Source organism: Echiichthys vipera (genome assembly GCF_963691815.1).
Source record: "Echiichthys vipera genome assembly, chromosome: X".
NCBI classification, from domain to species: domain Eukaryota; kingdom Metazoa; phylum Chordata; class Actinopteri; order Perciformes; family Trachinidae; genus Echiichthys; species Echiichthys vipera.
The window spans coordinates 9,034,653-9,047,760 of NC_139825.1; the positions used below are offsets into that span (position 1 = coordinate 9,034,653).

At 37.9% G+C, this 13,108-nt stretch overlaps 1 protein-coding gene across 1 annotated transcript in view; it reads left to right on the forward strand.

Annotated features, from left to right (window-relative positions):
* Positions 1-5,907: 5,907 nt before the first annotated feature.
* acad9 (acyl-CoA dehydrogenase family, member 9) overlaps positions 5,908-13,108 on the forward strand; it is a 31,493-nt gene continuing 24,292 nt past the window's right edge. The window contains exons 1-4 of the mRNA XM_083938851.1: positions 5,908-6,158; positions 8,970-9,063; positions 9,191-9,292; positions 12,416-12,522. Coding sequence (XP_083794977.1) covers positions 5,982-6,158; positions 8,970-9,063; positions 9,191-9,292; positions 12,416-12,522 — 480 coding nt within the window. The 5' untranslated portion in view covers positions 5,908-5,981. The remainder of the gene's footprint in view (positions 6,159-8,969; positions 9,064-9,190; positions 9,293-12,415; positions 12,523-13,108) is intronic.

Sequence of the window (13,108 nt, forward strand, 5' to 3'; positions counted from 1 at the left end):
AATTAGAATGTTTTCAGTCACAACCCACTAGTTCCTTCAGAAAACTGATCAATCCTAACCCTGTTCAGATTCCCCGTGAGGTGCTTTGTTGCATGCCATTGATGCCTACCGTGTCTTTTTCTTTTCTGTTTCTTTTTTTAAGTGTTCTATTGAGCAGCGTGTTTAAGTAGCACCTAAACTCCCATAGTAGCTTTGATTTCTCTGATTGATGCTTGTTTACATGTAGATGATTTCTGGCCTAGTGTGTTTTTTCATTTAAAGTTGAGTCATTCTATTCCGGCATGCATTTTGCCTCTATTTCCACTGTACAGTTTAATGACATGGCAGTATTACTGCATGTGGAAATTGCAAATCCATATGGGGGAATCTAATGCAACTTGACGAAGAGGCTCTGAAAGGGAGGAAACATTTGAAGGGTGGGTGGGTAGTAAGAATGAGAAAACCTATGTAAATAGCCTGTAAATAATTATAATTATAACTATTATTACTACTACTACTGCTCAATGTCTGCAGTTACATTGAAGGTGCATTCCTGCTCCTCTCTGATATTTACATAATCATCTACTGCTCCTCTCTGCCTCTGACAAGACTGAATTATCATAGGATCTGTAAATGAACAGACAGCTGTTACACAGTTGACACGGCTTCTGACTTATTTCCTGAGACGCTCGTGTTATCTCACACTCACAGCCCACTTTTGAAGTCAAAGGGAAGGGAGGAGTGCTCTTATTTTATTATACATCCTGTTTCTAAGTAGACAAACCCCTATTGATGTAAAACTAGTACTGTGATGATGTTGAGAACACAAAATAAAACAATATATTGTAAAACCTGAGCTGAATGTTTCTACTTTGTCAAATAATGCAATTTCTGGTCTCTCTTGAATGACTAGGTATTTTTACAAAAACATGTTATTGGAAAAGTTGGTCAACAAAGTTTAAAGCAGACAAAGGTTCAATTTTCTCAAAGTATTTTTTTCCTGCAGGAAAAGGAATGTGCTCTCTAAAGGCTGGAAGAGAGACAGACCCAGAGCTGAGGGCAGTATGAATACACCGTATGAAAACACAAGTCAGCGTTCAGCTGGGTGACGTCTCTATAGATGAAAACAAAGCCTTTTTTCAGACTTGTCATCACAAGATTTCAACAGCATGCATGCAAACAATAACAATTGGTCATACTTTGTCTTAGAGAACAGGATATATAGGGCAAACCAAGTTGTGTTGCACATGTAAGACAATAGTGTCTCTTGTGTGCACTCACATCATTTCATATCACAGGGTTTAGTCATTAATTTCCCAGAATAGGCAAAAAGCAGCCTCATGCTTAACCCATGCTAACCCATAGTGTACCTGTCTGTGTTCCCAGAGTTGAACATGCTGCATGGTCAGATAATAAAGAATGTGTTTTCTCTTGTGTTTTAAAGCCCAAAACATGTAAATTGTAATTTCTGTCACACAATATTTTCCTGTATTTTTGTTTTTGTTTTACCAAATGTGGTGCTAGAGTCGTAAGACTGCACAGAACCTTACTTCGTAGAAGTGGTTGGTTGGACCACAATTTCTACCTAAAAAAGGTAAGTGGTCCTAAAGTCCATTAGGACCACATTGATGGCAATCTGGTCTCCATAAAAAATGTTGGCATTAACATTTTTGCAAACCAAAGAAATGTTGATATTTAACTTTTTGGAACCTTTTTAGGTCTGTATACAACATACCAGGCTTTCAACTGACTCTGATGTAAAATGCAAAATCATAGTCAATATTATACATTCACAAGTGCTCCAGAAGCCAAGTGAGGTAGTATAACAAGACTCAAACTCTGATTAGGGAGATGGTCAGGGTGAATGGTTGGGTCAAACACACACCAGATATTCACCCAGGAGACTACAGTTTGTGTACCATTCATGTCCCGTTCCATGTGAAAGTGAAACTTAATGACATATTTTAACCCAAACTACAATCCTTTCCTAAACCTAACCATATGTACGTCTTCCTCAGTAACGTTAATGGTTTTTGTTTGAATTTACAACGTTAATCCTGTTTAAAACTGCGACCTTAGAGCATCAAAAAGTGTCTGTATAATATTCAACAGATGTGTGGTTTGCAAAAACATAAAATGTCAATGTATGCTCTAAAAGCAGGATTTTTATCTGAAAGTGGTCCTAGAAACCCAACTGCACACATACAAAATATTTATTTTTTCTTTTTTTTAAAATCCTCCTCCAGACACGTTTAAAGTATGTAAACCTATTGTGAAAAGGGGTTGGAAACACAGCTACTCTTCTCCCTCAAGAAGAAATTCTGGATCTGGTCTCAAAATCCGCACACTACTGCTACCATTGTTACTTGCCTCAGCCACAAGTTGATGGGATTGGTTCCTTATGTATGTGATGTATGAAACCTTTTGTCTGGGTCCAGACCTTAGAATCTGCCCACTCACACTTTTTTCTATTTTGTGTGTAAAATTACCCTTTAAATAAGCTTTAAAGAAGCATCATGTATGATATATTATAAGAAATCCAATATAACATTCATAGTTATGTTTTCATAATTGATCATCGCCAGAATCAATGTGTTTTAGTTAGCTTAGAATGAGCCCTTCATAGCTATCCAGGGAGTAGGTCCTCTTCCACAGAGTCCGTCATGTTGCTTGTACAGTAGCTCAGAATGGACCAACCAAACACTGGCTATACAGAGGCACTTCCACATTTGTTGTTTTTTTACATTAGGCCACTGTAGTTTCACACTTGGAAGGGGATGGGTACAAAAAGGGGTATGCAGTTTTTTGTAATCTGCAACTTCACTGCCGAATCCTTCACACTACTCTTTTAATATCCCCACATTCCCCAAAACAATACTGAGGAAATGACTGTGATGTTTGTCCTTAGTAGCTCCAGCCTTGTCCAAAATTGATACAAGTGTGTTTGTGTTTAACTCCTCTAGTTATCTAGTTATGTAGAAACCTACATAAAAAAGCTCAGGAAGTTTCTAATGAAAGTCAAAACAGCAATACACTCCTTTTATTCTCAATGTTGAGCAATCACAGTGCCTGGATGAATGCCTGACTGTGGCAGGTGGTCTGAGTGACAATTTGTCTGTCCGGCCCTTGAGGTGGGAGCTAAAAATAGCTCAAGGGCCACATCCTCACTGTCAGCAGAATGACGTCATCATGCCGATGGGAGGGACTGAGCAAAAGACTTCATCTGCTTTCAAAGAATGCTTTGCATATACATTTAGTGATAGTGTTTGTGTTGTTGAAGTGGACTTTCGGAAAATGTGCATTCTGTAACAATTTACTGAATCATCCCTAAACCTTAGCTCGTAACTTCATACAATTCTATGAACATTAACCTCCTTACTACAATATACAGAAGGAATACAATATGCCCTGAGACAACCTTATTTTTGCAGACGCTTTTGGCAAAATGGGACACCTTATATTATGATACTCATTGTAAACCGAAAAGTTAAAGAAGATAAGTAATTTCAACATTTTAATGTCTTCAAATAACCCTGAGACACATTGACACCTTTCACCATCCTACTTAGGCCTGAAATATTAGCTGTTGGCCCCAGAGGCTAAGCTGTCTTCAGACAGATAGTCGATGGGTTCTAAGATTGAACAGATTTGGACAAGATGCTCTGTTTACATTCATCATACGTCTGACATTAACTTCATGTAGTCTGTGGGTGTAGCCTATAATATACAACCACAATGAGAACCAACAGTCGTAGCTGTGGTTGTCCTTGCTTCTCCTCCTGTCTACTTGTTGCCTTTCTTTTGTCTGCCACTGGTTTCTGAAATGTAGGTTTAATGATTTTTAGGATCATATAAATATGATATACATGTTAGGGGAACACATAAAATAGCTAGAGTTAACTAGAGCTGTTATTGGTGAGATAATATTTTAGTAATAGGCTATCATAAACACGACTAGGCCCATATGTTAGCTCTTCTTAGCTTTGTTACAGAATGCCAGCTTATAACATATTTATAATAATAAATATATAATAAATAATTATAATAAGATGTAAGGAATTGTCAGAATCTCCACTTTGTCTTTCAGCATGGTTCACCCATAACAGAGCAGTAGTCTGAAGGGGGTCATCCCTTTTGGTGATGTGTCATGCGCAAAAGATGCGTCGATGCTTTGTATTGAATCAGAAGAGCCGGCTCCCAGTTTTTTTCCTTTCGCTGCTTACCTCAGTGCTCAGCCTGAGCTCTGTTCATGGGAGACCTTTGTTTTGATTGGTCAGCATTGCGGCCAATCAGATGTGAGGATACAGGATCATACCATTATGTGAAGGAGCACCTCCCTCTTTGTCTGTCTGTCTGTCTGTCTGTCTAAGATTATTTGCATTATTTGCAGTTTTGTTGTTAATTTGTGTTTTGTTGTTAATTTGTGCAATAAAATGTTTGATTAAGATAATAAACAAAAGAATGGTTTTGTAACAGAATAAATGCACAAAATTAGGCAATTGTGAGGGTTCTCATAAAAAACATTTAACATGAAAGAGGTATCAACACACAAACCATTATTTTTTGGCTTGGATTATTATCTTGGCTGATTTAATTCAGCATTTTGTTAGGGTTAGGGGTTATAGTTAGGGAGTAGTGTTAGGGTCTACACAGGCCTATCTGCCGTGGGACTCAGCACTGATTGTGGAAAAAATAACAGACCGGGGAATATAGAACATCCGACCTTTTTCGTAAAAAAGGGTCCTATGTTTCACATACAAAGCGGGGAACATAGGAAGCTTCCATATGAAGCATGGAGAGGAGTCTTTTGTGCACTATGTCCACTGCTTTGCTGCTAGAGAGCAATCGAGAGAGCTTCATGTTTCTGTTGGTAGCCTATGTCACAAAATTCTATTCAGTATATGATTGGCCAAAACAGGGTTCTCAGAGTAGGTTAGTCAGTGTGACATACTTTTCGGCCCCACTGATGTGTGTTGTCACCATAACAGCTAACAACACATGGAATTTCAAATGACCAACAAACAATTCAATGTTCCTTCTACTCTTATTCTATTTATATGGTCAGAATGCTGCTTGTATGTCATTTGACTAAAGGCCTTCTTGTGCTTCTGGAAATGAGTGTCACTGCAGACAATATTGGTTTTGGGTTATTTTGTTCAAGACCCTTTTATGATCCCCAAGGAAAAATTGGCTGTGCTGCAGTAGCAATAAAAAAGCAAAACAACAACACAAGGGAAGACACAATATAAAAAACATATATACCCACACATAACAACACATATGAATTGTGAAACTAACAAATTAATGAAAAAAAAGAACAAGAAAAGGGATGGAGAAACAGACACGGTTGGAGACGTACTCATTCTACCTGTACTCTACAGAGTTGAGCAGTGAAATGGCAGAGGCTATAAAAGAGAATTTATATCTGTTATTTTTTGCTAATGTTTGTCTGAGGCAGGAACCAGAGGGCAAGAACTTATATAATGGATTCCGATTGGCTGCGTGAGTCATTCTGATTTATGGTTTGTCTGATATTTTTTATTTTTACAGCATTGTCTTTTTGTTGTTTTGAAACTGAGGTCCAAGCTTATGTATTTTGCCTCTACTGCTTAATGGTACACTTGTGCATTGCGCCACCAAGTGGTGTCCATTATGCTGTGTTCAGGTGCTGTCCGAAATATTATAACAACAACCACAACAACATTGTAACAATATTATAACAAGGCGATCATATGACTACATGAGATGAACGGACTCGGATTTGTGATTTGTATGTATACCGGACTGGAATATATTTCGTGTCTTTAAATCTTTAACTGTGTTGCTACAACATCTCATGTCATCTCATCTCATATGAAATCGTTTGCGTTTACGACGGTCTTTGAAGAGCACCAGTTGTTTACGTCATCAGCATGAGACAGAAACGGGTGAAAGGTGTTTTGCTTGTGTGAAACGGATTGTTGTATCTTGGACTACATGAAGTAGAGGTATCTGCCAGAAGAATGATGACTTTAAACAGATGTGTCGTCTCGTCTATTCAAGTCGGACAGCGGCTGCTCGCCTGTAAAGTGAGGCATGGCGGGAAAAAAGTGTTACATCTGCAGCAGCGGATGTACATTAAAACGCACTCAAGAAACCTCGCTTATGCCAAGGATTTGTTCCTTGGTCAGGTGAACAAGGTAACGTAACTTAGAGTTGACTTGTGCATATTTATGTCGTTAGAACTTAGATGCAAAGTAAGTAGTCTGTCTTTCTATTCAGCTGTAAAGATTGTTTCCCTGTTGATTCGTGTTTGTAACCTTAAACCTCAATCTAACCCCAACTAGTGATCTGTGCCGTGGTTAGAGGCGACGGGTCTGCTGGCAGACATGGGACTATTTAGTCCAAGTTTCAAACAAGTCCCAAGTTAGTTTGTCTTGGGCAGGTCAAGTCGAGTCATTAGTTAAGGCAAGTCAAGGTCAACCTGTTCAAATGCATGACAATTAATTTAATTTGTATTAATTATATAATAATTATTCATATTCAACTGAATGGATGTAACCAACAAAAAACAAATGACCCATTTATTTTTTTGGTTCTTCTCAATCAAAAATATATCCCCTCTCTAACACTTTTAAACAGTGAGATACTGACAGTCTGCAATGTCATCAAACAAAAGAGTGGATCTAGTCCACATTCAGAACATTAACATATAAGCATCAAATATGTGCTATATAAACGTGCAGTGGTGTCATGCGTGTGTTGTAATCTGAGTTTCTCTGTTTGTGTTAATAGCCTGTCCGGCCGGTCTGTTAATGTGGAGGTCATCCCAGCACACCTTTTCAGTATTTAAAGTAGAGCTCCTAGGGGTGTTATACTTTACAACCCTGAGTACCGTAGGCTACACTTTGGCAAACACAAGTACTATGCAAACACAAGTATTACGCAAAGACACATGTAGCTCTCTGCTAAAATCAGGCCCCCTGTAGAGAAAATATTGAAATTTTATAGTTAAGTGTTAAAATCCCGTTGCATCTCCTTCTCGTGGACTCAATATGTCTCGCCACACCCCTTCATTCACATTCTGAATGTATGGTATATTTTTTTATATTGTATCATGACAGTGATGGTGCTGTCGGTTTAACTTCTATGTTGCATCTTCAAAAGAGCACAATAAAAATGTGGTAATATCTGCATCTATTATTGATTTACCGTGTGTGCCGGTAAAATTTCTGGTTGCGCTTTTTAAGATAAGTGTAATTCACAAAGCATTTTAGTACTAAAAGTAGCTCCTAAATCTATTAAAACGTAGGAGTCCTCTCGAGGATTAACTGATAGTGAGCTTTTAAAAAGGTATCGTCTTAATTGAGATGGTATTATGAACGTGGTAGAGTTGGTCAGGGATGCCATCACATCACCAACCAATAAAAAACACCCAATAAAACCACATATTGAAGTTGTTACAACTCACCGCTGTTTACCATGGGGAAAATGCAGCTGCAGGAGAGGGGAGGCAGCATTGACATGTATGCAAACTGTTTGCCATGCTTCATGTTTTTGTAGAGATCCAAACTCCAAACCTCCCTTTGATGACATCTTTCCTTTCATCCACTTTTTCATTTTTCATTTCATGATCATTGGTCAAGTTTGGTTTTCTCTTCCGTTTTGGCAGAACAGATGTGTCCATATCAGTCATGGATATTCTAGCCCTATAATTCAAATGCTTCTTATATATGCCTACATATCCGCTGATTGTCTAATGAGCTGTCAGACTTGTCAGTAGGCCCACCTGGCAGACAATAAGCTGAACATACTTGACAAATAAGTATACTATTGGTTTCATATTAAATCACGTTATATTTTACATTTATAAATCTTTATTTTCACATAACAGGCTATTTCCCAAAGTGTTTCTATCGTAAATTCACTCTTAGGGACTCATTCCCTCTCAGCCAATCACTGTGGGCATAGAAGGGATGGACATGATGTCATCCAAAGCAACCAGGTCAACCCCGCCCTCTAGTCTTAGTTCAGGAGTCCCTCCCACTCCTTAGGAAAAGTTGGTCTCAGAGGCTTTGGGAATAGGTTTGAAGAAATTACTCTGAACTAGGAACTTTAAGTACTTCTTAGAGAACTCTCAGAGCTAAGATAAAATGTTTTGTAAATACGGCCCCAGCTACAGAGTTGTGAGAGGAAAGATTGTATCTAGCTAATGTTAACTAACAGCCCTCACGTTACACCCACACTTTTAATGACATTGACAATGTTGAACATTTTTAATGTTAAACCTCAAACGTAAAATGAACACAGACAATTCATTAGAGTCATCATTTTGCAAGTCAAGTCATGAGTCTTTAACTTCCAAGTCAAGTCTCAAGTAATTGATTTTCTGTCAAGTGAAGTTGCAGGTCATCAAAACAGTGACTTGATTCAACTCAAGTCCAAATCACCAAGTCTCATGTCCATATCTCTGTCTGCAAGCAACAGAAAAGGTGTGGTTTTACCATAGACTTTATAAAAAATGGACATAGCATATCCTGTCTGTTCTCTCAACTTGATCCAATCGTCCTTGTCTACATCACCATCTTGTCAGTCTATGATCCCACCTAATTTCCACCTGAAATAAAAACTAGCCTGGTGCAAAAAAAATCTCCCCCTTCAGTGTTGTTATGGAAATATGACCTAAACATACAGACTAGAATGTTTTTTGTACCAGGCCTTAAACAGGTTAGGGGCAGTTGTGACTCAGTGGAAGAGTGGGTCATTCTCCGTTTAAGAGATCATGTTAAAGATGCTAAAATGTGATTTGGATGAGGCGTTGGTGACCATAATTTCTGTCAGCAAAATTAAGTGAAAATCAAGCCAAATTTTCTCTCATCTGACATGTTTTTCACTGATTGCACTGGAATCTGCATGCAGCTGTGGCATCTGAATGCAGAAGCAGACACTTATTTGTTTTCTCTGTGAGGAGTTGGTGATTTGATTTTGAAAACAGTGTGTTTGTCCTTCAGGCTGAGGTCTTCCCTTATCCAGAAATTGGAAATGAAGAAGTGGATGAGATCAACCAGCTTGTTGCACCCGTGGAGAGATTCTTCAACGAGGAAGGTGAGAGAGGAGTTGAATTAAACCATAAATACCATTAGCAACCTGCAGCACACATCTTTATACTTGAATGATGATCTTAAGGTTTGTTAGCTCTGAGTAATTTGATGAATTGATAATGTGATTTCAGTCGACTCAGCAAAGATTGACCGAGAAGCCAAAATTCCTCCAGAGACTTTGAATGGGTTGAAGGAGCTCGGGCTGTTTGGAATCATGGTTCCTGAGGAGTATGGTAAGATGACTGACACATGGAGCCTGAAACAAATTAAAACATTAGAGTAAATAAGCTGTTCCTAAAAATGTGCACCCATGTAACTACCAGAAATGTATGTTACATTGTGACTACATTTATGAGCCACTTTCAATACAGATTGTTTCCACTGGTGAAGTATTCCTTTAGGCAATAGCATCTATAGGCATCACTGAAGTACCAGCAATGACTGTAAAGCACACCCTCTACTGTGATATTGCAATTAAGTATTTTTATATATATATATATATATATATATATATATATAAATACATACATACATAATTATATATCTGTTACTTACAAAATACAACATATAATCAAAATGGGGCAATTCACTCTCAAAACAAAAAAAAATAGCAGACAGGATTTCTAGTCCTTGTTGAGTCAGCTAGCCAAAGCTATAACATTAGCTTTGTAGAGATCGAGGGGTTTCTCAAACTGAATAAATACCACACAGAAACACAAAACTGTCTTGCTATTTCAGTCTTGTTACAACTAAGATATCTGCTGAAAAACGTAATTTTCCATGGACATAGCTATATACTCCATCTGCAAACTTAATATGCAGGCTATTTTTAAGATAGCGCTTTTGCGCGGCACACCTGATGTGATCCAAACATTTCCAGGAACAATTACCTAACTTGTAAGTTGTTAAATAAGACTTACTTATATAAATTATGTTATATAAATATGTTGAAGCAGGGTTTTTTTCTGGCCAAAATTTGGGCTGAGGCGGGCAGGGGAGCAAAAATTTTCACTGAATACTGAACAACTTTATGTGCACAAGACCACGTCCACCTTCACCCTCAGCCCAAGAACCAAAACAGTTCCCTACAAAATATCACTCACTGTTTACATTATTATTGTTGTTGTTATTATTATTATTATTATTATTATTATTATTATTATTATTATTATTATTATTATCATTATTATTTCCACCCTTATTATTTGTGAGCACTAAGTGTTCCAGGGCTGACGTCGAAACATGGAAGTTTAGCATTCTGCTGGTTTGCATAATCCAACACGGATTATGTCAGAAATGACTCACGTTTATGATACTTTCACGTTTTGTTCAGTCAGTCTTCAAATTTGAATACCTTTTTATATTATGTTTGAAGCTTAAATGTGATCGGCAGAAGTAAAAAGCTAACGTTTAACGGACTAACGTTACTACACTGTTGCATGACTGACGTCACCATCACTAAGCTTTCCACTGATTTCAGCCGCTAGATTTTAAAAACATTGTATAATGGGGAAACGGGACAGTTTTACTTTTACTTGTTTATATTTGTTTACTATATATACTACAATTTCAGCGAGGCGGCCATCTCAAAATTTATAAGGCAGGAAAAACCCTGTTGAAGGGTTTCTGCAAATGCACTTCAAGTTCCTGTGTTAGACTGGGGTTCTTAATTTAATTTCATGAGTAAAAATGTATTAAAAACATCCTCCCATGTGTATGCCTGTGTATTACCATTCATCAAACCTTGGTCAACTTCTGACAAGTAAAAGTGTAATGAAGTGAACGTTCAAGTCTGAATTCAGATTCAGGCTCACTCTTATGTGTCTGACAGGCGCAGGTACATTTCACCCCAATTCCAATGAAGTTGGGATGTTGTGTAAAACGTAAATAAAAACAGAATACAATTATTTGCAAATCCTTTTCAACCTATATTCATTTGGATACCCTACAAAGACAAGATATTTAATGTTCAAACTGATGAACTTGATTGTTTTTTGGAAATATTCACTAATTTTTAACTTGATCGAGGGAAAACGTTCCAATAAAGCTGGGACAGGGGAAACACAAGACTGTGAAAGTTGCTCCAAAAAACACCTGTTTGGAACATTCCACAGGTGAACAGGTTCATTGGAAACAGGTGAGTGTCATGATCGGGTATAAAAGGAGCATCCCCGAAAGACTCAGTCATTCACAAGCAAGGATGGGGCAAGGTTCACCACTTTGTTAACAACTGTGAGCAAATAGGCCAACAGTTTAAGAACAACCTTTCTCAATGTAAGATATTTGGGGATTTCATCATCTACAGTCCATAATATCATCAAAACATTCAGAAGTCTGGAGAAATCTCTGCACGTAAGTATCAAGGCCCAAAACCATTGTCAGTTAACACAGTTTGTTACTACATCTACAAGTGCAAGTTAAAACTCTACCATGCAAAGTTAAAGCCATATATCAACAACACCCAGAAATGCCGCCGGCTTCTCTGGGCCGAGCTCATCTGAGATGGACTGACGCAAAGTGGAAAATTGTTTTTGGAATCATAGACGTTGTGTCCTCTGGGCCAAAGAGGAAAAAGGACCATCCAGATTGTTATCAGCATCTGTGATGGTCAGAGGGTGTGTTAGTGCCCATGGCATCATGGGTAACTTGCACATTTGTAAATGCAGCATTAATTCTGAAAGGTTTTGGAGCAACATATGGGACGTCCCTGCTTATTTCAGCAAGACATGCCAAGCCACATTCTGCACGTGTTACAACAGCGTGGCTTTGTAGTAAAATAGTGCAGGTAGTAGACTGGTGAAATTTGTGGCGCATTATGAAGTGCAAAATACAGCAAGGAAGAAACACCGGACTGCTGTGCAACTGATGTCGTACATCAAACAAGAATGGGAAAGAATTACACCTACAGAGCTGCAACAATTAGTGTCCTCAGTTCCCAAATGCTTATTGAGTGTTGTTAAAAGGAAAGGCGATGAAACACAATGGTAAAAATGCCCCTGTCCTTATTTCAATGAATGTTTGCAAAAACAACAATAAGGTTTACCAGTTTGAACATTATCTTGTCTCTGTAGTGTATTCAACTGAATATAGGTTGAAGAAATTTGCAAATCGTATTCTGTTTTTATTTTACGTTTTACACAACATCGCAACTTCATTGGAATGGAGATTGTCATTACTGCTGACTCACAATGGCGGATCAACAGACAAATGGAGCATATGAAGGCTTCATGCAACATCACAAGCTGCCAATCTACTGACGTCGTAAACGATTAATGATTAATCAATTATTGATTGTTAAGGCAGACGACCATTGAAGATAGTAACATTTTCTTTTCTTTTCTTTTTTTTCATCCCAGGGGGACTTGGATTGTCCAACACCATGTATGCGCGACTGGCAGAGATCATCTCATTGGACGGCTCTATTGCTGTAACCCTGGCTGCACACCAAGCCATTGGACTGAAGGTAAGAATGGAATAATCTGGTCTGCTAGAAATACTCTTCTCATCACTTGGCTCATCATCTGCATGTCTGTTGTAAAGAAACTGGGGGCACAGTTTTAGTCAATGACTAATGATTCCAAAAGTGTGGGCTGCGGCTCCCAGATGGGCTGTGAAGGTACTGCAATCGGGAGGGGAGGTCGTTTACAATAAATGATACAAAGTTTCAATTTTTGTAAGTAAGTTTGGATTTACCACAAAACAAAGCCATGGGAAAAAAAAAAAAACAAAGCCATGGGATTTCAATAATGTGTCGGTCTTTATTTATCTGACATATTTTTGATCTGTAACATATCTTATCTCATCTTTGAGATTTGTTGCTTTACAAATTGTTACATGCATGTGGATGGATTATGAATTTGCACTGCATTGGACTGTGTGTTGATGAGAGTGACTAAAGGTTTGTGCCCTGGTCTATGATAATCAGTGTTAGTCTCGTTACTCAAAATATGTAATAATTTACTCATTTCACAGTAATATTACTTTACTTCTTACTCAAGGAAAAAAGTAATTAATTAAATTACTTTACGTTGTGATGTAATGTAAAATGA